The sequence below is a fragment of the Carassius auratus genome, chromosome 47, assembly GCF_003368295.1.
Source record: "Carassius auratus strain Wakin chromosome 47, ASM336829v1, whole genome shotgun sequence".
Lineage (NCBI taxonomy): Eukaryota > Metazoa > Chordata > Actinopteri > Cypriniformes > Cyprinidae > Carassius > Carassius auratus.
Genome location: NC_039289.1, coordinates 1,660,346 through 1,678,990, shown reverse-complemented (window position 1 = coordinate 1,678,990; position 18,645 = coordinate 1,660,346). Strand labels below are relative to the sequence as shown.

Genomic DNA, 18,645 nt, shown 5'->3' with positions numbered 1-18,645 from the left:
GCCAGTACAACACTGTTTTCATCACCTGCTGTAGATGGACCCAGCCATAGCAGAAAGCCTCGTAACTTTCCAAAGACTTGTGGCTTTTAAACTCCTGCATTGTGTAGTAACTTAAACCAAAAATATATAATATAATTCCCAATGTCCATGTGTGCATGGAGGTAAATGGTCCAGGTCTCTGTGCTGCTTGAGAGCTTCTCCAAATACCGCTGTTTTGCGCTTGGTGTAACCTAAAAAAAACTGTATTTCATTGTTCCTATGTTTTCCATATGTATCGTGTGAGGTACTGCAGCAGTTTTTAACGCAGCAGTAACTTCCAGGCATGGTAAAACAGTGCAGAATTGCGAGAACCTCCTCTTAACAACACATTTAAACAATCCTGTTTCGCCGCCGGTATCCTTCGCTGTCGCTTTCATTCTGTTGTACTGCGGAGCTTCTGTCACGAAAACAAATTCCTCGTATGTGTAAACATATCTGTCTATAAAGCTCATTCTGATTCTGATTCCAACATGGCGGAGACCGTGATATCGAGGGAGGGGCTTTGTGCTATGACCACAATTTCTGATTCTCAATAGCCAGATAACAACACTGGATTGTGAAGGGTCTAAATGATTTGTTCATTTCGACTCAAGAGCCAACTCGTAATGATCCAGTTTATCGAACAGAGAGCTGGTTTGATGGCAGAATTATGGATTTTAATTTTAAAAAAAGTGAGTGAGTGACATACAGCCAAGTATGGTGATCCATATTCAGAATTCGTGCTCTGCATTTAACCCATCTAAAGTGCACACACACAGCAGTGAACACAGAAGCACTGTGAACACACACACGGAGCAGTGGGCAGGCATTTATGCTGCGGTGCCCGGGGAGCAGTTGGGGGTTTGGTGCCTTGCTCAGGGGCACCTCAGTCATGGTATTCCTGGGCCGAGACCCAGACCCACAACCTTAGGGTTAGGAGTCAAACTCTCTAACCACTAGGCCTCAACTTCCCCTGACAATTGAGGATGGAAGAGAGTGCTGTTCATTCACTCCCTCCCACCTACAACTCCTGCCAGCCCCGAGACTCGAACCGGCAACCTTCTGGTAACTAGTCCAACTCACCTCACTTGTGTAATTCTGAATATTTTTTAATTTACAGAATAATACATTTTATTCTGATAAACCATCTGAGTGCAAATTGGTCATGCCTCATATGATAGGCTTTTACATGATATGATATTATATCTTATATTGTAGAATGGTATATCCTGTTATTTATATATATTTTTTTTTTTACTGACTTCAAAATTTTTTTTTACATTTACTGCTTTCATATTCTCTTTCAATTTACAGTTTGATTTAGGTCTATTGTCTACTTGAACAATACAGGATGGGGTTTCGGGACGTTTTATTTTACTTTTATGTACTATTTGTGTAAATGCCTTACTTTAATGTGGTTTAACGGGCGCACGCGTTGAGAATTCAAATCGCATTTAAACTGTAGCGGAAGCAGTTACCATGGAAAAGGGGCCCCAACTCACTCAACTGACAAGTAGCGAGAGTCTCTCCACTGTTTCCTCTTTCTCTTTTCTGCATTTCACCTCTGTTGTAGTTTACAACAGAGGTGAAATGTAGAAGAGTTTAATTTCTAATAAACCTAATATTGTAAACTACATATTGTTGGCTATAATGTCACACAATGCTCCTATATTCTTCTGCTGATGGCCATGTTGCGGAGCAGGAGCCGATCTCCTGTTGAAGAACATCTCCTATTGTTTATTGTTAATTTGGATCCCCATTAGCTTCCACAAAGTGGTTGCTAATCTTCCTGGGGTCCACAGAGTTGCACAATACAAAAAAATCATTCAAACAAATAAAATAATAACAAAAATACAATTGCTAATCCAGTCACATCACAAAACTATACCCATACATATTAATAGTAGCAGCACAAGCAGAAGTACGTCTATACCTTTAACAACATGTTTACACAATTTCTTTTAAACACATGTGTTGAATTACTTTTACGTATATTTATAGGAACAACATTCCAAGCAGCAGAGCCACGATAAAATACAGTCTTTTTCAGCAAATTTGATTGTGGACATGGTAAAAACAGTTGAGACTTACTCACTTGACGTGTTTTATGATCGTGTCTAAAACCAACATATACAAGCTTTTCAAAGAAAAAACATGGTGTGTGATACTTGATTACCTTATAAAAATATACCAACACTCGTAAATGTAATTTGTCCTTCACTAAAAGCCATGATAATTTTCTATGCATATCAGCAACACTGGCCTGAAATTGATAATGGAGCACCAACCTAGCTGCTCTATTCTGAACAATCTGAAGTTTTTTTAAGTGCTTTTCTGATGCACTTGACCATATTATAGGGCAGTACTCAAGATGCGATAAAACTATTGACTGCACCACATCTTTTAAAACCAAAGACGAAATAAATGCAGAACATTTCCTGGCTACTGCTATACCTTTACCCATGCTGCTTACTATATGATCTATATGTTTGGACCAGGACAATGTATTGTCAAGTATCACGCCCAACAAAGTAACATCTGTTACTTGTTCCACTGGCGTCCCATCAATAAATAAATTCAAATCTGCAGCCCTAGAAATATTGTATTTTTGGCTAAAAATTATGCATTTAGTTTTTTCTATATTTAAAATTAATTTGTTAATTTGAACCCATTTAGAAATTGTTAAAAGCTCATCACTCAAATTTTTCTTTAGTTCAGCTGAAGAATGTGCTGCAGAAAACATTGTAGAGTCATCTGCATACATAACTATATTAGCATTATTAACAACATATGGTAAATCATTTATAAAAATAGAAAACAATAAAGGACCTAAGCAACTTCCTTGTGGAACACCACAATAAGTATTTTTAGCATCTGAAAAAGATCCATTATAAAACACTCTCTGTTTTCTATTAGAAAGATAGCTTCCCATCCAATTAAGGGCTGTCAATGAAAAACCATAACATTTTAGTTTAGCCATAAGAATATCATGGTCAATGACATCAAAGGCTGCTGTAAAATCAATTAAAACAGCACCAACCAGTTTCTTATTATCTAGACATGCTAACCATTCATCTGTCATATGTATAAGAGCAGTACTTGTGGAGTGTCCTGGTCGATAGGCATGTTGAGCATTGGCAAGTAATCCATTTGTACTAAAATATTGTAAAATTTGCTTGAAGGTAATCTTCTCTAAAAGCTTACTCAAAATTGGAAGTATGCTAATTGGTCTGCAATTAGAACCTAAAAAGTCTGTTTTTCCCTTTTTAAGTAATGGAATAATTTTAGATTCTTTCCAAAGATTTGGATATTTGCCACCAATCAAACACCTATTATAAATATGACAGATCGGTTAAGAAAGCTGTCTAGCTACCATTTTTAGCAATTTTCCATCTAACTGATCAGCTCCACAAGGTTTATCATCTGGAATTGAAAGCAACATCTCTTCTACAGTAGTTTGATCAACAGACCTAAAATTAAAACTGCATAATTTATTTTTCATTATTTTAGAAATAGGACTACAGGCTGATTGAACATCATTGCCATACATGCTAGATCTTAAATTGTTCACCTTATCGTTAAAAAAGGTGTTAAAATAATTAGCTATCTCTAATGGTTTAGTAATAAACTGACCTTCATTTTCCACACACCCTTGATAATTATTTATCTTCCTACACATTATTTCATTCAGTGTTTTCCATATTTTCTTGGAATCACCAGCTGCAGACCTAATTTTTTGCTTATAATATTCCCTTTTTTTAATATGATTTAATTTAGAAACCCTATTTCTTAACTTACAATAGAATTTTTTATTGTAGTCACTTCCTAATTTCTGTACTACCTCCTTTGCCTTGTCTCTTTGCAGCATTAAGCACTTCAGCTCATCATCGAGCCAAGGAGCATTTTTAGTTTTTACTGATCTTTTTCTAAGTGGGGCGTATTTATCAATTATCTTATTTATTATATCCATAAAAATATTTAAAGCTTTATTAACATCTTTTTCTTGACACACTTCAGTCCACTGCACACTCTGAACTTCATTAATAAACAGATCTTGATTGAATCTTTTATATGACCTAGATAATAAAATCCTGGCTCCTGATTTGGGAATTTTTGTCTTTTTAGTTAATGCGATCAAATTGTGATCACTACAGCCAACTGCCACTGATACTGCCTTTGAACACAATTCCTGGACATTGGTAAATATAAGGTCAATGCAGCTAGAAGTACTAACCTTGTTTGCCTTCATAACAATTCTTGTTGGTTGGATAATCATTTGTGTGAGATTACAAGTATCAGCCATAGATTTTAACTTTTTTGTTAATGAGCAGTTTTTAGCCATCCAATCAATATTAAAATCACCCAATAAAAATATGGCCTTATTTTCATCTGTGACCCTGTTCATACTTTCACATATTCTATCCAAATACTGCACATTAGCACTAGGAGGCCGATAACAACAACCAGCTAAAATTGGTTTACAGTGTGGAACAGAAATCTCTACCCATATGTCTTCAATATAACTGTTCATTAAGTCTTCCCTTAACAACACACCAAAATGTTCTCTAATATAAAAGGCTACTCCACCACCATATTTATCCCGGTCTTTCCTATACAATTTAAAACCATTAATCATAAGCTCAGAATTACTCATAGCCATATCTAAATGTGTTTCTGACAATGCTAAAACTTGAATATTATCTTCAGTGCATATTCTCATCACCTCATGAATTTTGTTCTTGAGGCTACATATATTTAAATGTGCAATAATTAATCCTTTCTTTGACAATTTTGTTAAAAGAGATGCCATAAACTTGTCTTGCTTCCTAACAAAACAGCAAACAAAAATGTAAGATAATAATTACACAATCATTCTAAAAATGCATTGCAATTATGTTTGAGTATTTCCAGTTCTGGACAAGATGACTAACTTGTCATATTTCAGGAAGGCTCTTTCACCTCTGTCCCGGGCAGCTCTTAATTTTGGAAGGAGTTCCCTCCTTCTCAACTGAAGAGCCTCAGAAAAGACTTCATTTATAAAAATGTTTGTGCCTTTTAACCTCTTGGCTGATGACATGATAGTCTGTTTATCTTTCAAACGTAGAAGTTTAACAACAACTTTTCTGGGCTTACCCCCTTCTTGATACTGTCCGATCCTGTGAGCTCGCTCGATTTCCATTTCGGAGTCATCTAGCCCCAATTTACTTGAAAGGATATCACGAACTTTCACCTCTGATTTCATCCAGCTTTCATCTTTTTCATCAGAGATCCCATCCACAATGATGTTTGTCCTCTTCATCTGATTTTCCACATAATCCAGTTTGACAAAGAATCCGTCTAGTTCCTCCTTTGACTTGACAATATCCTTTTCAAACTGCTTTATTTTTATTTCAACATCCTTATAACCAGTCATCAATCCATCCACTTTATGTTGTGTGAATTCCAAACTAGTTTTTATATCTTGAACATCTCTGATCACTCCATCCAATCTTTTGTTTGTTCCATCTACTACCAACTGAACAAAGCTCTTGAAGTTGTCTTGTTGTTGATGAAGCATCTCTCTGTAAAATTCTCTCTGTTGATCCATTAATTGAGAAAGTACACTCATTGTAACGACTGAATCATCCTCAGAAGGTGCAGTCTTAGATTGTTTGGGAGGCATGATTTCTTACCACGATGTATCCGGAAATAGAGGCGCTATGAACCAACTCACTAGTAAGTAAAACCTCAAACATTCAGAAGTTTAGCAAATGTTATATAAGGTATTTATATATATCGAGTGAATGAGTGCCTTAAAAAAACAACTTTTTTTAATATTTTTAAATTTCAAAAATGTTCAAAAAAAGCATATATTATATAATATAAATTTCTGATGCAGCCAATAATTAGAGACGCACCGAAATGCTTTATTTATGCTTCACGCAGTGTGATGCTTTAGGCCGGTGACACACTGGCTGCGTGGCGTGAGCGCCGCGTGTCTGAAGCGTCCCAGAAGCGTGGCGGATTCTGTGTCTTTACACACCAGAAGCGTGCCTGACGCGGCGCTGGCGCGCTGCTGCTGTAGAGGGAGACCGTTGACAGACCAGGCTCATGTCTTCATGACAACAATATATACTTTTTTTACACACCTACACCTACGCCTACTGATAAAGGACACCGTCAAAAGTATTGACGGCGAAATAGATTATGTTTGACAGGTGCAATATTTGAAAATCGATAATTATTATTATTTTCTTTAATTACATTTATATCTGAATTTATGTCAACCTATAGACTTTCAAATATCAAAATATCAGGAATTCATATGTATTTGTGTACAAAATGACATTTAAACATTTTCCTATTATGTCACCTTAGGCCGGTGACACACTGGATGCGTGGCGCAAGCGTCTCAGCCGCGTGGCGTGTCGGTTTTTAATTCGGCTCCCATGTTAACAGGTTAGAGCTTACAGACTGCCTGCGTGAGTCGCGCGTCTCAGGCGCGGTTCGAGCCGCGCGGCAAACGCTTGCTTGCTAGAAATAGAACCGACGCCTATTTTTATCGCGACACGCGCGCGTGTTGGAAGCTTTTCAAGTCTAAATATAATAGGAAAATGTGTTTAAATGTCATTTTGTACACAAATACATATGAATTCCTGATATTTTGATATTTGAAAGTCTATAGGTTGACATAAATTCAGATATAAATGTAATAAAAAAAATAATAATAATAATTATCGATTTTCAAATATTGCACCTGTCAAACATAATCTATTTCGCCGTCAAAACGGTGTCCTTTATCAGTAGGCGTAGGTGTAGGTGTGTAGAAAAAAGTATATATTGTTGTCATGAAGACATGAGCCTGGTCTGTCAACGGTCTCCCTCTACAGCAGCAGCGCGCCAGCGCCGCGTCAGGCACGCTTCTGGTGTGTAAAGACACAGAATCCGCCACGCTTCTGGGACGCTTCTGGGACGCTTCAGACACGCGGCGCTCACGCCACGCAGCCAGTGTGTCACCGGCCTTACCCCATTATGCTTTGCGAGTACGCGTATGTAGGATGCTTCGAACTTCCGGTTCGCAACTAGATGCGTTTAATTAGCCGTTACAGAGTTTTTGGAATGCTCTGAAACCTCAGTTGTAATCGGTTTTACTTACTTTTAACGTCCATAATGCAGACATCCCAAGTCTCCCGGAAGTTCCGGGAGTCTCCCGCATATTGAAAGCGGCTCCCTGAGACCCGCAAATTAGTTAAAATATCCCGGAATCTAGACCGAGCGAGCAAAAGCGCGCATGCGAAACAGATACTGTTTCAAACCGTGTAGCGCGCGCACGGCAGAGAGGGAGAGGGAGCGAGAGACCTTGCGTGTGTGTGCTAATGTGCTTGTATGAAGCCCATTTAAGACAGAGAGCATCCCGATTGGCCTTTTTCTGCAAATCAACCAATCAATTGTCAGTGTGGGCGGGCTTTTATCTCTTCTCCCGAACAAAATTAATCAGTCATGTCTATCTAGAAACAGGAGCACCATGGCAGAAGGAGAGTGTCACAAAAAAAAAAAAAAAGTACACGAAAGTGTACCCCTGTCTTATAGGTGTAAAACATAATGACAACGAATAATTACATAGGCCTATAGCTTATAGAAATAATAATTTATGCTATATCTTTTAGGGACCACAACATGTTAGGGAGGCTAAGCGCAGGGAAGGCTGCTCCAATATATCTCAGTTCTCCCATTCAGATAGGCAAAGTCTCATTGAGAAGGTGACTACAGGGTCTTCGGGATACCTCCCTGAAATGACTTTTTGCAGGTTGGGATGTCTGCATAATGTCAACAAGCAACGGCAACATTAGTTCGCAGCAGTGCCGGCTACAGACAATTTTGATTGGGGGGGCAATGGGTGGTCCTGGTCATTTAAAGGGGGGTCTCATGAACACCTACAAAAAATACAGTTGACACAGCTAATAACTATATAAAAATACAGTTGACACGGCTTAATATTACTGCTACTAAACAAAAACAACACAGCATATCAACTACTTTGTTTTTAATTAATCAATTGCAGTTTGCAAACAATATGCTCAAACTTTAAAGGGTTGGTTCACCCAAAAATGTAAATTATTTAATTAATAACTTACTCTCATGTCGTTCCAAACCCTTGAGACCTCCTTTTATCTTCGGAACACAGTTTAAGATATTTTAGATTTAGTCCCAGTTCTAAGTCTCCCTCCATTGAAACTGTGTGTACGGTCTACTGTCCATATCCAGAAAGGTAAGAAAAACATCATCAAAGTAGTCCCTTTAAATGGTTTGCGTCTCCAATACGCATTAATCCACAAATGACTTAAGTGGTTAACTTTTTTAACGTGGCTGACACTCCCTCTGAACTGGGCCGTGCAGAGACCTTTGGAGGGGCAGGTGCTCAAAGTATAAAAGGGGCACATGGAACAAGGCTTTAAATGGTGCTGTTCAAAATATCAATACAGCAATATACTGTGATGCATTCATTGTCGATTCACGTGTCGATATGGATGATTATGTATTGAAACGGCAGCAAATGCTTTGATGCAGTTTTGAAAAAGAAACAATAGAGAAGACAATTTTAAGTTTAATATAATAATAGCTCTGGGATTAGAAACTGAAATTGTCCCAACCTGATGGCTTTTTCTTCTCTGTTCTACAGAATAATTTAGAATAGCGGTTATAGTAAAAACTATAGAAAACACCTGTGCCTCTACATTTTCCTCTTTCTCACCAGCCTCTGTCTCCTGGCTTGCTGTTCCCTGCTCTCTTTCTGTCACTTGTGCCTCTACATTTCCCTCTTTTTCTTCCTCTATCTCCATTTCCTCATTTGATCTATTACTTTCCACTCTCTGTCCATCTAGGAACAAGGGTCAATTTACTATTTCAGCATTAATCTATTATTTTAACCATCACTACTACTCTCGCACCTAATCAGTAAGTCCACCTAAATATTGATACAAAACATTAAAAAACTGATACACTGGAATATAGGGATTAATATTATTACTGTTGTAGTTGTTGTTGTCTAAAATTGAACACCTTTGCAATGTAAACAAATGACAGTCTACATTTGTTATTCATCTCCTTCACACTGCACTTTGATGTCAGGTATATTATGCATTTTTTATTGACATTGATAATTTTACATTTATTTCCAGAGAGATATTATTGAGTTTACAGGCTACAGTGGTCTTGCTGTAAATACTGTTGCTATGGTAGAAAATTTTTTTTGCGTCACATTTAAAATATAATTATATTTTAATTCATTTCTGAATTGTTTTTATTTTTATAATGATAATTCAGAGAATGAGAAAATCTGAATAAGCCTAACCAGTGTTGTGATAATTATTTTTAAGGCAAAATAAATAAGTACAGTAATATAATAAAAGTTTAGTCAAATAACATAAAAAAAAGACCAGACCCCTCGATGCCTGTGAAACTTTTCTCCCTCAAACAGCACGCTACTTCTACACTACAGGCTACACACAGCAATATAAACAACATATCTGCATGTTCTCACATCACATCGTTCTTGTAAAATAATAATAAGTAAATAAACATCAAAATCACTTCGCTGAGAATGAAACACCACTTACCAGCAGCCACGGTGTTGAAAATATCCTCTGGCAATTAAAAAATGCATGTGCGGTGTGAGGAATCGTCCCGGTCGGATGAGGTCGTCGTCGTTGTCGTCAGGTGAAAGGTCATCATGTTGGTCATTTTATTTACGACTAAATTATTATTAATACATTTTACTAATATTATGATTGGGCGTGGGCAGGCATTCACAAAAGGGAACGTTATTACAAAAAAAAAAAAAAAATTCGAGAAAATTTAGCTTTGACAAAAGGGCACTTAAGGGGCAAAGGAGCAGGTGCTCAAGTGAACCAGTTGTTTCCGACAATTCAATCAAATAAACCGGTTGAAAAAATTAAATACGGTTCACCGCTTCTTTTGCGGTCGATGTAATGTCATTGGCGATGACTGCCCTTCATACAAGCCTTCAGTTTACCCGCGCTTATAACATTAGAACAGAATACGTCCAGAATCAATCATCAAAAGAATAAGTTTGTGGAAGTGTGAACTGACCATGTGTGGTCCTTGTCTGGAATCTAGACCTGATCCACACTAGGACCATCAATCATTGCGGTATGTGGACCAAGCAAAAGCTGGTTGTGTGGGCTGGAACTGGGCCAGAGAAATTTCCCTATGTAGGCAGAAGCCAAACTTCAATTCATTCTCCTCATCAAATGTAAACCATCATCATGGTGACCATAGTGGTTTTCGGGAAAACTCCATCGTAAGTGTCAGTATTTGTGAACAAAGAGCTACATGTGGGGTTTGTTCATACTAAATGCTGTCTTTTGATTCATCTTTCGTAGTACATATGGTGCGAAGAATTACAGTCATGATTGCACAACACCATTCACAGGAGAGTCAGTAGTCACCTTACCCGACTAATAACCTTCACCCAGTTTATGGATTGCAAACCTTTCCGATTGGACCTACTCTGGGACAACAATATGCCCCCAGCATCCACATATCTGGAGTCTGGTAAGATCTGCAAACATCTACCGGTTTCAAAATGAATAAAGCCTAGCACATTCTACAAGACCAAATGTTGTTGAACTTTTATTGTTTTAAGTCTGTGACAAGAAGTTCACGTTGCAACAAAATCGCTATACTTGTACTTCATATACATAAAGAGACAATTCACCCAAAAATGAAATTTCTGTCATCATTTATTCACCCTCAAGCTCAAAAGAAGATATGTTGAAGAATGTTGGTAACCAGACGGTTGATGATAGCCATTAACCGACTTCCATTTTATTTATTTTTCATACAGTGGAAGTCAGTGGCTACTGTGAACTGTTACCAGCATTCTTCAGAATATTCTCTTCTGCGTTCAACTTACAGGTTTGAAACACATGAGTTAGTAAATGATGACAGAATTTCCATTTTGTTTGAACTATTGCTAAGTCTAGCCGACCCATCTTTATGTATGTGCGCTCCGTCTTCGACAAGAAAGACAGCAACAAGGTGCCACTTTAAAGTGAGCGGAAGTAAAGAGCTAAAGTCTGTGGAAGCTCAAAACTGCCTAAACTTCTTTTTTATTGTCGCAGAACTATTTGTTCACATGCCAAGAATAAATTATTAAGTAGCCATGAGTTTTTGAGAACAGGATTGTGGTGACAGTGGGTGAGATGGTGTGACTGACGCACACAACAACAAAAAACTTTACATGAGAAATAAAGTGTGAATAAAATCAATCCTATTTTTATTTACTGAACAAATGATTATCGTTTTCCAGCAGGTCAGATTCCTGCTTCCTTCAGTCAGGCTGCATATGATGAAGATCAGATCATGTACGCTCTATTTTTCCACATCATGTTTAAATTTAACAGACTATGAGACTTCCTATAAAGGACTGATTATGGTTCTTTCGTATTGCAAACATGATACTTGACTCTGAACTGTGGCTAATCTTTATTCTAGTTTTCCAGGAGGTCTCCCATCCAGGTACAGACCAAGCTCAATCCTGCTTAGCTTCAGTGGGCAACCGGTCTTGGACTGCAGGGTGATATGGCTGCATACGCACACATAGAACCTTTATATCACACATAAGCTTATTTATTGCAGAGGAAGGTGTTCTCTAAATATTCACTTCTGTGGCATTGCTAAGAAAAAAACACTTTTGTAACCTTTATTTTTAAGAATGTATTAACTTACATCGCTCCAAATTCAGATTAGCTAATTCCATTTCATAAAAACTAATATAATATAAAACATGTTTTTTAATTTTTTTGTGTTTTATATTTAGAGCCAATCACAAACAAACCCTGATTGTATTGGGTAATGTTTAAATGTACATATTTAACAAATTTCAACAGCTGTTTTTCTTCTTCTTCTCTTCCTCTTTCGCTTTCGTTTTTCCCCAGTGTTTGCCTGACGTTGATGACGGAAAAGAGGGGGAAAATCTAAAACTGGTTCATTAGACGCCCACGAGCTGATCTGGTAACACTGTGAGCATCAAGAGAAGTTAGTTGAAGAGGAAGAGCAGCACGATGGCGTTCACCTCAGCGGTTCTCATGTTCCTGTCTGCGGGTTTATTCACGGTAACAGACGGTAAGTTTATTACATAAAATAAATAAACTATTTAAACATGCTTTTGTGTCCCCATTTTGTAAAGTTAGTTTTTTCGACATTGTTTTTTTGCCAATTATATTCTTTGTGGCTGTTACGTTTAGAGCCCAAACTAACCCTTTAAGTTGCTCAAGGCTTTATTTCTAAGGAAAAAAAAGTAAAAAAAAACAAAAATAAATAAATAAAAATTCAGATTTATTTTAATGAAACTACATAACATTATAACATAAAACCAATATGAAAATGTTCAGAAAAACATGCCTGTTATTGTACAAAGCTCCGTTTTTTGGAATTACCTTTTTATGTATTTTATAATAATTTTACAACTTTTAATGTATGCAGTAATATAAATTCATTAAAATAACACCATTTGATCTCATGATGCACAAGGCTTGGTTTTTCATATTATATTGTTTTTATTTACAGTACAGAATCCATATTTTTAATGTTTTCTATACTTTAATTAAACTCACACATTTTTATTAGCCATTTTTAGATAAAGGTATCAAAACAACTGTAAAAATCTCTAAATATTAATCCCTATGCTTTGTTAATTAAAACAGTATACCTATGTATCCTTTACATGTATCAATGCACATATTGTACTATGAAAAGATGCACTTACAATAATTCATAAAGTAAAATATTTACATTGATAACTATATACAGGATGTACATATATATATATATATATATATATCTATATATTCATACTTATATCTATACATTCAGATTTACATTTATATATTCAGATTTATGACTATGTATTTAGATTTACATTTTTATATTCAGAATTATAACTATTCAGATTTCTATATATTCAGACATGATAATATTCAGGCTTATAACTATATATTCACAATTTACATTAGATATTAATATAATTATTTGTTTTTGGCATCTCATTTTATATATATATATATATATATTTACAGATTTTATAGTTGGTTTGATACCTTTATCTCAAACGGTGTCAGAGTTTTAATTAATTTAAGTGGGTACAGTATATAAAACATAAAGAATATGGATTCAGTATTGTATATAAAAACAATAAAGGCTTATTCTGAAAAATATAGCCTTGTGGATTATAGGGAATAATATTCTGAATATTTTACAGCTGGTTTGATACCTTTAGATGAAATGGTGTTATCGTTTATTATTGCATACATTAAAAGTTTTAAAACTATTATAAAACACATAAAATGGTAATTCCGAGAAAAAAAACAGAGCTTTGTGCAATAACAGGGATGTTTTTCTGAACATTTTAATAATGGTTTTATATTACAATGTTAAGTACGTAAACTGTTCAATTAATTTAAATGCTTCATTTTTTTCCTACTATTTTCCCCTAGAAATGAAGCCTTGTGCAGTAAAGGGCACATTTTTATGACTGAGTTAGTTTGGGTTCAAAACATAACAGCCACAAAGAGTATAATTGGCAAAAAAAAAATAATAATAATAAAGATTGTCTAATGATTGTCAAACATCAAACTAAGTTGGTTGGTTGACCAATGACTGTCAAGTACAAAAATCATTTGTACAGTACTTGATTTAACGGTACTTTTTAAACGATGTTCATGTTATAAAGTCCGTTCTCTCAATTCTCTTGAATTTATCATCGTATGTTCTTTTAGGAGCTGACTGTGAGAGCTATTACACCAGCAAGAACAAGTACAGACCTTCGTTTAACTGCGGGTTTCTGCAGCACTGCTGTGGAACCTGCAATGACAGATTCTGCTGCCCCCTTGATATTTTGAGGTTATCCAAGCGTGATCAAAATATGTGCAATATGTAAGGATTTTTAAGCCTTTTCTTTCTTAAAACAATAGACCCAAAAGTTACTTTTTATACACCCTAACAATAATTCATATTCATATTTAGTTAATGTTTTAATATCCCTCATCATCCATAGCTGTGATCTACTGTTAATTCTGTGAACTGAATCATGGTACAATCTAGAGATTTACACTCAAATATGTTGTGTATATATTGTTAAAGGGTTAGTCTACCCAAAAATGAAAATTAGCTCGTGTTTTACAAAATAATAAATATAATTTTAATTACTAACATTTTATTATAAATAAGATTTATAGATTCAATTATAGCTTAAATATACTAGAAGATGCTTTTTCTAATGCTTGTTACTTCATATTTTTATCTGTCCAGCGGCAGGAACCTTGGTTTTATCATTGGTTTATCAATAGCAGGGTTTGCGGCCTTCGTCATCTTGTTCATCTGCTGCTGCTGCTGCTGCTGCCCCTGCTGCTGTTTCTATCAAACGTGCAGAAGACACAGAAGTAAGTGTTTTAATGTTAAAGAAATACTTGATCAAAAACTGAAAATGTACTTGTGCTCAGGCCATTCAAGATGTAGATGAGTTTGTTTCTTCATCTGAAAAGATTTGGAGAAATTTATCATTTTATCACTTGCTCACACGTGATCCTCTGCAGTGAATGGGTGCCGTCAGAACAACTGCTGTCCAAACAGCTGATAAAAACATCACAAAATTGTCACTTTTGGCCAAAATGCAAGTCCTCTATCCATAATATTGCCATCTCCAGTAAAAAAAAAAAATCTTTATTATTTTTCATTATCTCATTATCTGATTCAGGAGAGAAATATGCACAGACCAATCATTGTTGACATTTGAAAATAGTCAAAACTGTTCTAAACAAATATGTTGGTGGATTTTGATGTGAAACTTTGGACTTTTTCACAGGAGAAAGTGCTGTTATGGTTCACTTTGTCCAGAAGTGATAGTTTAAAGTAAAAAATATCTTGATAGATTTGTTTCTTGGAAACGTGTTCAGCAGATGTTTATTTTTCGGTGAAATGTTCCATTAATGGGGTTTATAAATGATTCAGTAGGCTAATCAAATTTAATTATTAATTGATTTCTGTCTTGTTTTTCTTTTCCACAGCTGCGGTACAAACAAATGTAACTACAGTCATGAATTCACAATCCATTCAGATGCAGCCAGTAATGCAGGTAGTCCAGCCCCAACAATACCAACCAGTGCCGACTCAAGCAGGTTACGGGGGTCAGCCTATGCAGACAGCACCATATCAGGGACAGTCAAATGCACCAGAACCCCCACCCTCGTATGACATGGCCAGTAAGAACATCTAGTGCTGGATAGACTGAGACCATGCAGTATCTGGAGTCTGGTAAGATCTGCAAACATCTACCTGTTTTACAAAGAATAAAGCCTAGCACATTCTACAAGACCAAATGTTGTTGAACTTTTATTGTTTTAAGTCTGCGCCGTCTTTGAGAAGCAAAACAGCAAATGTTACCCTGGACCACAAAAGCAATCTTAAGTGTCAGTGTTTCAAAATAGAGAATAAATAAATAATCTTTCTATTAATGTATTAATGGTTTATTGATAGGACAATGTTAGGCTGAGATACAACTATTTGAAAATCTGGAATATGAGGGTGCAAAAAAAAATCTAAATACTGAGAAAATCGCTTTTGAAGTTGTCCAAATGAATTCTTAGCAATGCATACTACTAATCAAAAATTAAGTTTTGATATATTTACGGTAGCATAAAAGAATAATTGATCATTTTGAACAATATTTTTTTTTTGGCTAATGCTAAAAATATACCCCATTGACTTAAGACTTAAGGTTTTGTGCTCCAGGATCACAAATAGGAGCCACTTAAAATGTGAGTGGAAGTCAAGAGCCAAAATATGTGGAAGCTCAAAACTGCCTAAACTTATTTTTTATTGTCGCAGAACTATTTGTTCACATGCCAAGAATAAATCATTACGGAGCCATGTGTTAGTTTTTGAGAATATGATTGTGGTGACAGTGGGTGAGATGGCATGACTGACGCACACAACAACAAAAAAAGAAACTTTACATTACATGAGAAATAAAGGGGGGTGGGGGGGAATCAATCCTATTTTTAATTACTGAACAACTGATTATCGTTTTCCAGCAGGTCAGTTTTATGCTCTCTTCAGTCAGGCTGCATGTGATGAAGATCAGATCATGTACGCTCTACAAGCACAGCTTCAACCAGCGCTTCCCACAGACCACACCTCACTTCAACCACCACACAACCCTGATTACGTGGATTCACCAGAGACCAGTTAAACACCACCCCACCGCACCACACACACACACACACACCCACACACACACACACACACAAATGGCCACTTATCAACTCTGGATTGTGGAGGGTTTCACATTCCCGTGCTTCTTCTACAAAGAACAATTGTGTTGAGAATAAAAGTATTGTTGCTTCAATTTAGCTTAAACTTGCTTTCAATTTTTTTTTACTCCAGTCATTACCCACTGTTTGTTAGTTTCTCTTTAATTTTAACCAGATTTGCTCTCAGTGTGGTTTGACACCTTTTGTTGTATTGCCTTTTGTTTAATGGTCAATAAATGGCATCATAAAACGAATTGTTTAATGGTCAAAAGTTAATGCATCTTATCTAAATGTGAAAACAATCCTTTGTACAATTTTATCGTAGATTTTGAACATTATTCTATCAAATAAATCAACCAGTCACGGGCCAACTTCATACTTCCGGTGAATAAATGGCAGAAATCTTAAACTGAACAGCTCTCCGTGTGAGAAAACATTCTTGCACCATCTTAAGACTGTTTTTATTGTATATTTGTTTTTATTGTATATTGTTTTATTGTATATTTTGGACATACTCTTAAAGATAAAGGTTCTTTACTGGCATTAATGGTTCCACAAAGAACGTATACATAGAACCTGTGGTCCACTGTATAGAGCAATAGTCAAATGGAATTAGTGGCCTAAAGTCAGTCACACCTCCACCATTCCAAATAATGTACATTTCATTCATAATATTATTAATACAGGCCTACAGTTCCTGCACATTTCTGTTTTTCTGAATTGCATGAAATGGCTATTAAAAATAAGTTATACAAAATCATTATGTGGTCACTTAAGCTGAGTTCAGACCGCAATTTTAGCCCTGATTTTGGCACACCGACAGGTTTTGAGAAATTGCCGACAAATGGCCAAAATCACAGGCAAATCGGTGCTCGTTCACGCAAGTGACAATCACGCAGTGAATTGCCGACAATTCCCAGACAGCCGTGAGATTTTTGGCATGTTAAATATTTGGACCAATGCTTGCCAAGATAGTTATGCAGTGTGAAAAGAACAGTGACCCGACTACTTTGAAAATTGTGCAGTCTGAACTCGGCTTCAGGCAAATTGGTTTAGACTTGACTTCTGATCGTGACCGTGTTTCACAGGAAATCTGTTAATTGTCCAGTGCCAAATAAACACAGAGATGGAAAGGAAAAGGTCAAAGCGATGAGGTGCCCAATTTAGAAAAAAAAGGAAAAGAAGAAGAGAAGAAATTAGCTAAAGATAAAGGTATGCAGCTTTTAATGGAAGGGTTAATTGGTGGGTATAACTCTTAAGTTGCCTTTGGATACTTCACTCATACTGCATATGAGGAAAAGCTTAATTTCCCTCAATGCTGAAGACTTTTTTAATACTGCAGTGAAACTGCACTGCCATTGGTTCAAACTTGAAAACTTTTTGAACCAATGACGGTGCGGCAAAGCTGCGTGAGCCTGTGGCGATGCAGTGCACCAAAACCTGCCAAAATGGGCATGAGTCTTGCCTCTCTGCGCTCATGGATTGCTTTCTTCAATGAAAGCGGTCCCACCCCTCACGCCCTCCCGTTTTTCCTGCTTCAGTGAGCCAGCTAGGAAGAGACAGTGGGGTAGAGGGGCTCAGTGCCCGGACTTGGGTGAGCCCACGCCTGCTCAGTACCCGCGTGCATCACCCTCTCCAATGAGAGAGCTGAGCTGGGATGGACGCCAAGCTTTTCCACATCCTCTCAATATGAGACAAGTCTGGTTCTGACACACCTGCCTTTCGCAACCTCCGTATCACCACGGATTTGGCCATGCACGCCACAAAAGCCACAGACCTGACCATCGAATGATCCATGGCCAACTTGATTGTGCTAGAGTGCCAGCTCTGGCTCAACTTGATGGAGATCAAGGAGAAAGATGAAGTGGCCTTTCTCAACTTCTGGGGAAGTCGTTGCCTAGTGGTTAGAGAGTTTGACCTAGGGTTGTGGGTTCGAATCATGGGCCGGCAATACCACGACTTATGTGCCCTTGAGCAAGGCACTGAACCCCCAACTGCTCCCCGGGCGCCGCAGCATAAATGGCTGCCCACTGCTGTGGTGCGTGTTCACAGTGTGTGTGTGTGTGCACTTTGGATGGGTTAAATGCAGAGCACAAATTCTGAGTATGGGTCACCATATGCCCCAGTCTCTCCAACCAGTCTCTTCGGGCCTACTGTAGATGGGTTCACTGAGCGTTTCACTGCAGCACAGAAGTCATCCCAGGCCATGTGACACTTCCTTCCCAAACACTCCAGATCAGCCTCTGCCTCGAGTCGCCCAGGACTGCGCTGACTCTGCATCAGAGCAAGCCTGCCCCTTCTATCTCCCAGGCAGCAC

At 37.0% G+C, this 18,645-nt stretch overlaps 1 protein-coding gene across 5 annotated transcripts; it reads left to right on the top strand.

The window, feature by feature from the left end:
• Window positions 1-9,594: 9,594 nt before the first annotated feature.
• On the top strand, window positions 9,595-18,232 carry LOC113064722 (protein shisa-4-like). 5 transcript variants are annotated; one of them, XR_003278883.1, is made up of 9 exons: window positions 9,595-10,318; window positions 10,401-10,572; window positions 11,330-11,384; window positions 11,515-11,538; window positions 11,958-12,144; window positions 13,797-13,953; window positions 14,329-14,459; window positions 15,084-15,330; window positions 16,110-18,230. XR_003278883.1 is itself a non-coding variant. In XM_026235612.1 (5 exons), exons 1-4 carry the CDS (start codon window positions 12,084-12,086, stop codon window positions 15,290-15,292), a joined length of 558 nt encoding a protein of 185 aa, XP_026091397.1. In that variant the 5' UTR covers window positions 11,598-12,083; the 3' UTR covers window positions 15,293-15,330; window positions 16,110-18,230. The 5 variants fall into 5 exon arrangements, 1 of the variants encoding a protein (XP_026091397.1); XR_003278884.1 differs by having other exon boundaries at window positions 9,596-10,572; window positions 16,113-18,232; XR_003278882.1 differs by having other exon boundaries at window positions 9,598-10,572; window positions 11,333-11,384; window positions 16,110-18,229.
• Window positions 18,233-18,645: the final 413 nt, after the last annotated feature.

What these genes read in the sequence shown, in the direction of transcription:
- LOC113064722 (XM_026235612.1), top strand. Translation starts at nt 12,084, where the DNA reads ATGGCGTTCACCTCAGCGGTTCTCATGTTCCTGTCTGCGGGTTTATTC. An exon ending in TTTATTCACGGTAACAGACG is followed by an intron (nt 12,145 to 13,796) that starts GTAAGTTTATTA and finishes ATGTTCTTTTAG; the next exon opens with GAGCTGACTGTGAGAGCTAT. An exon ending in AACGTGCAGAAGACACAGAA is followed by an intron (nt 14,460 to 15,083) that starts GTAAGTGTTTTA and finishes TCTTTTCCACAG; the next exon opens with CTGCGGTACAAACAAATGTA.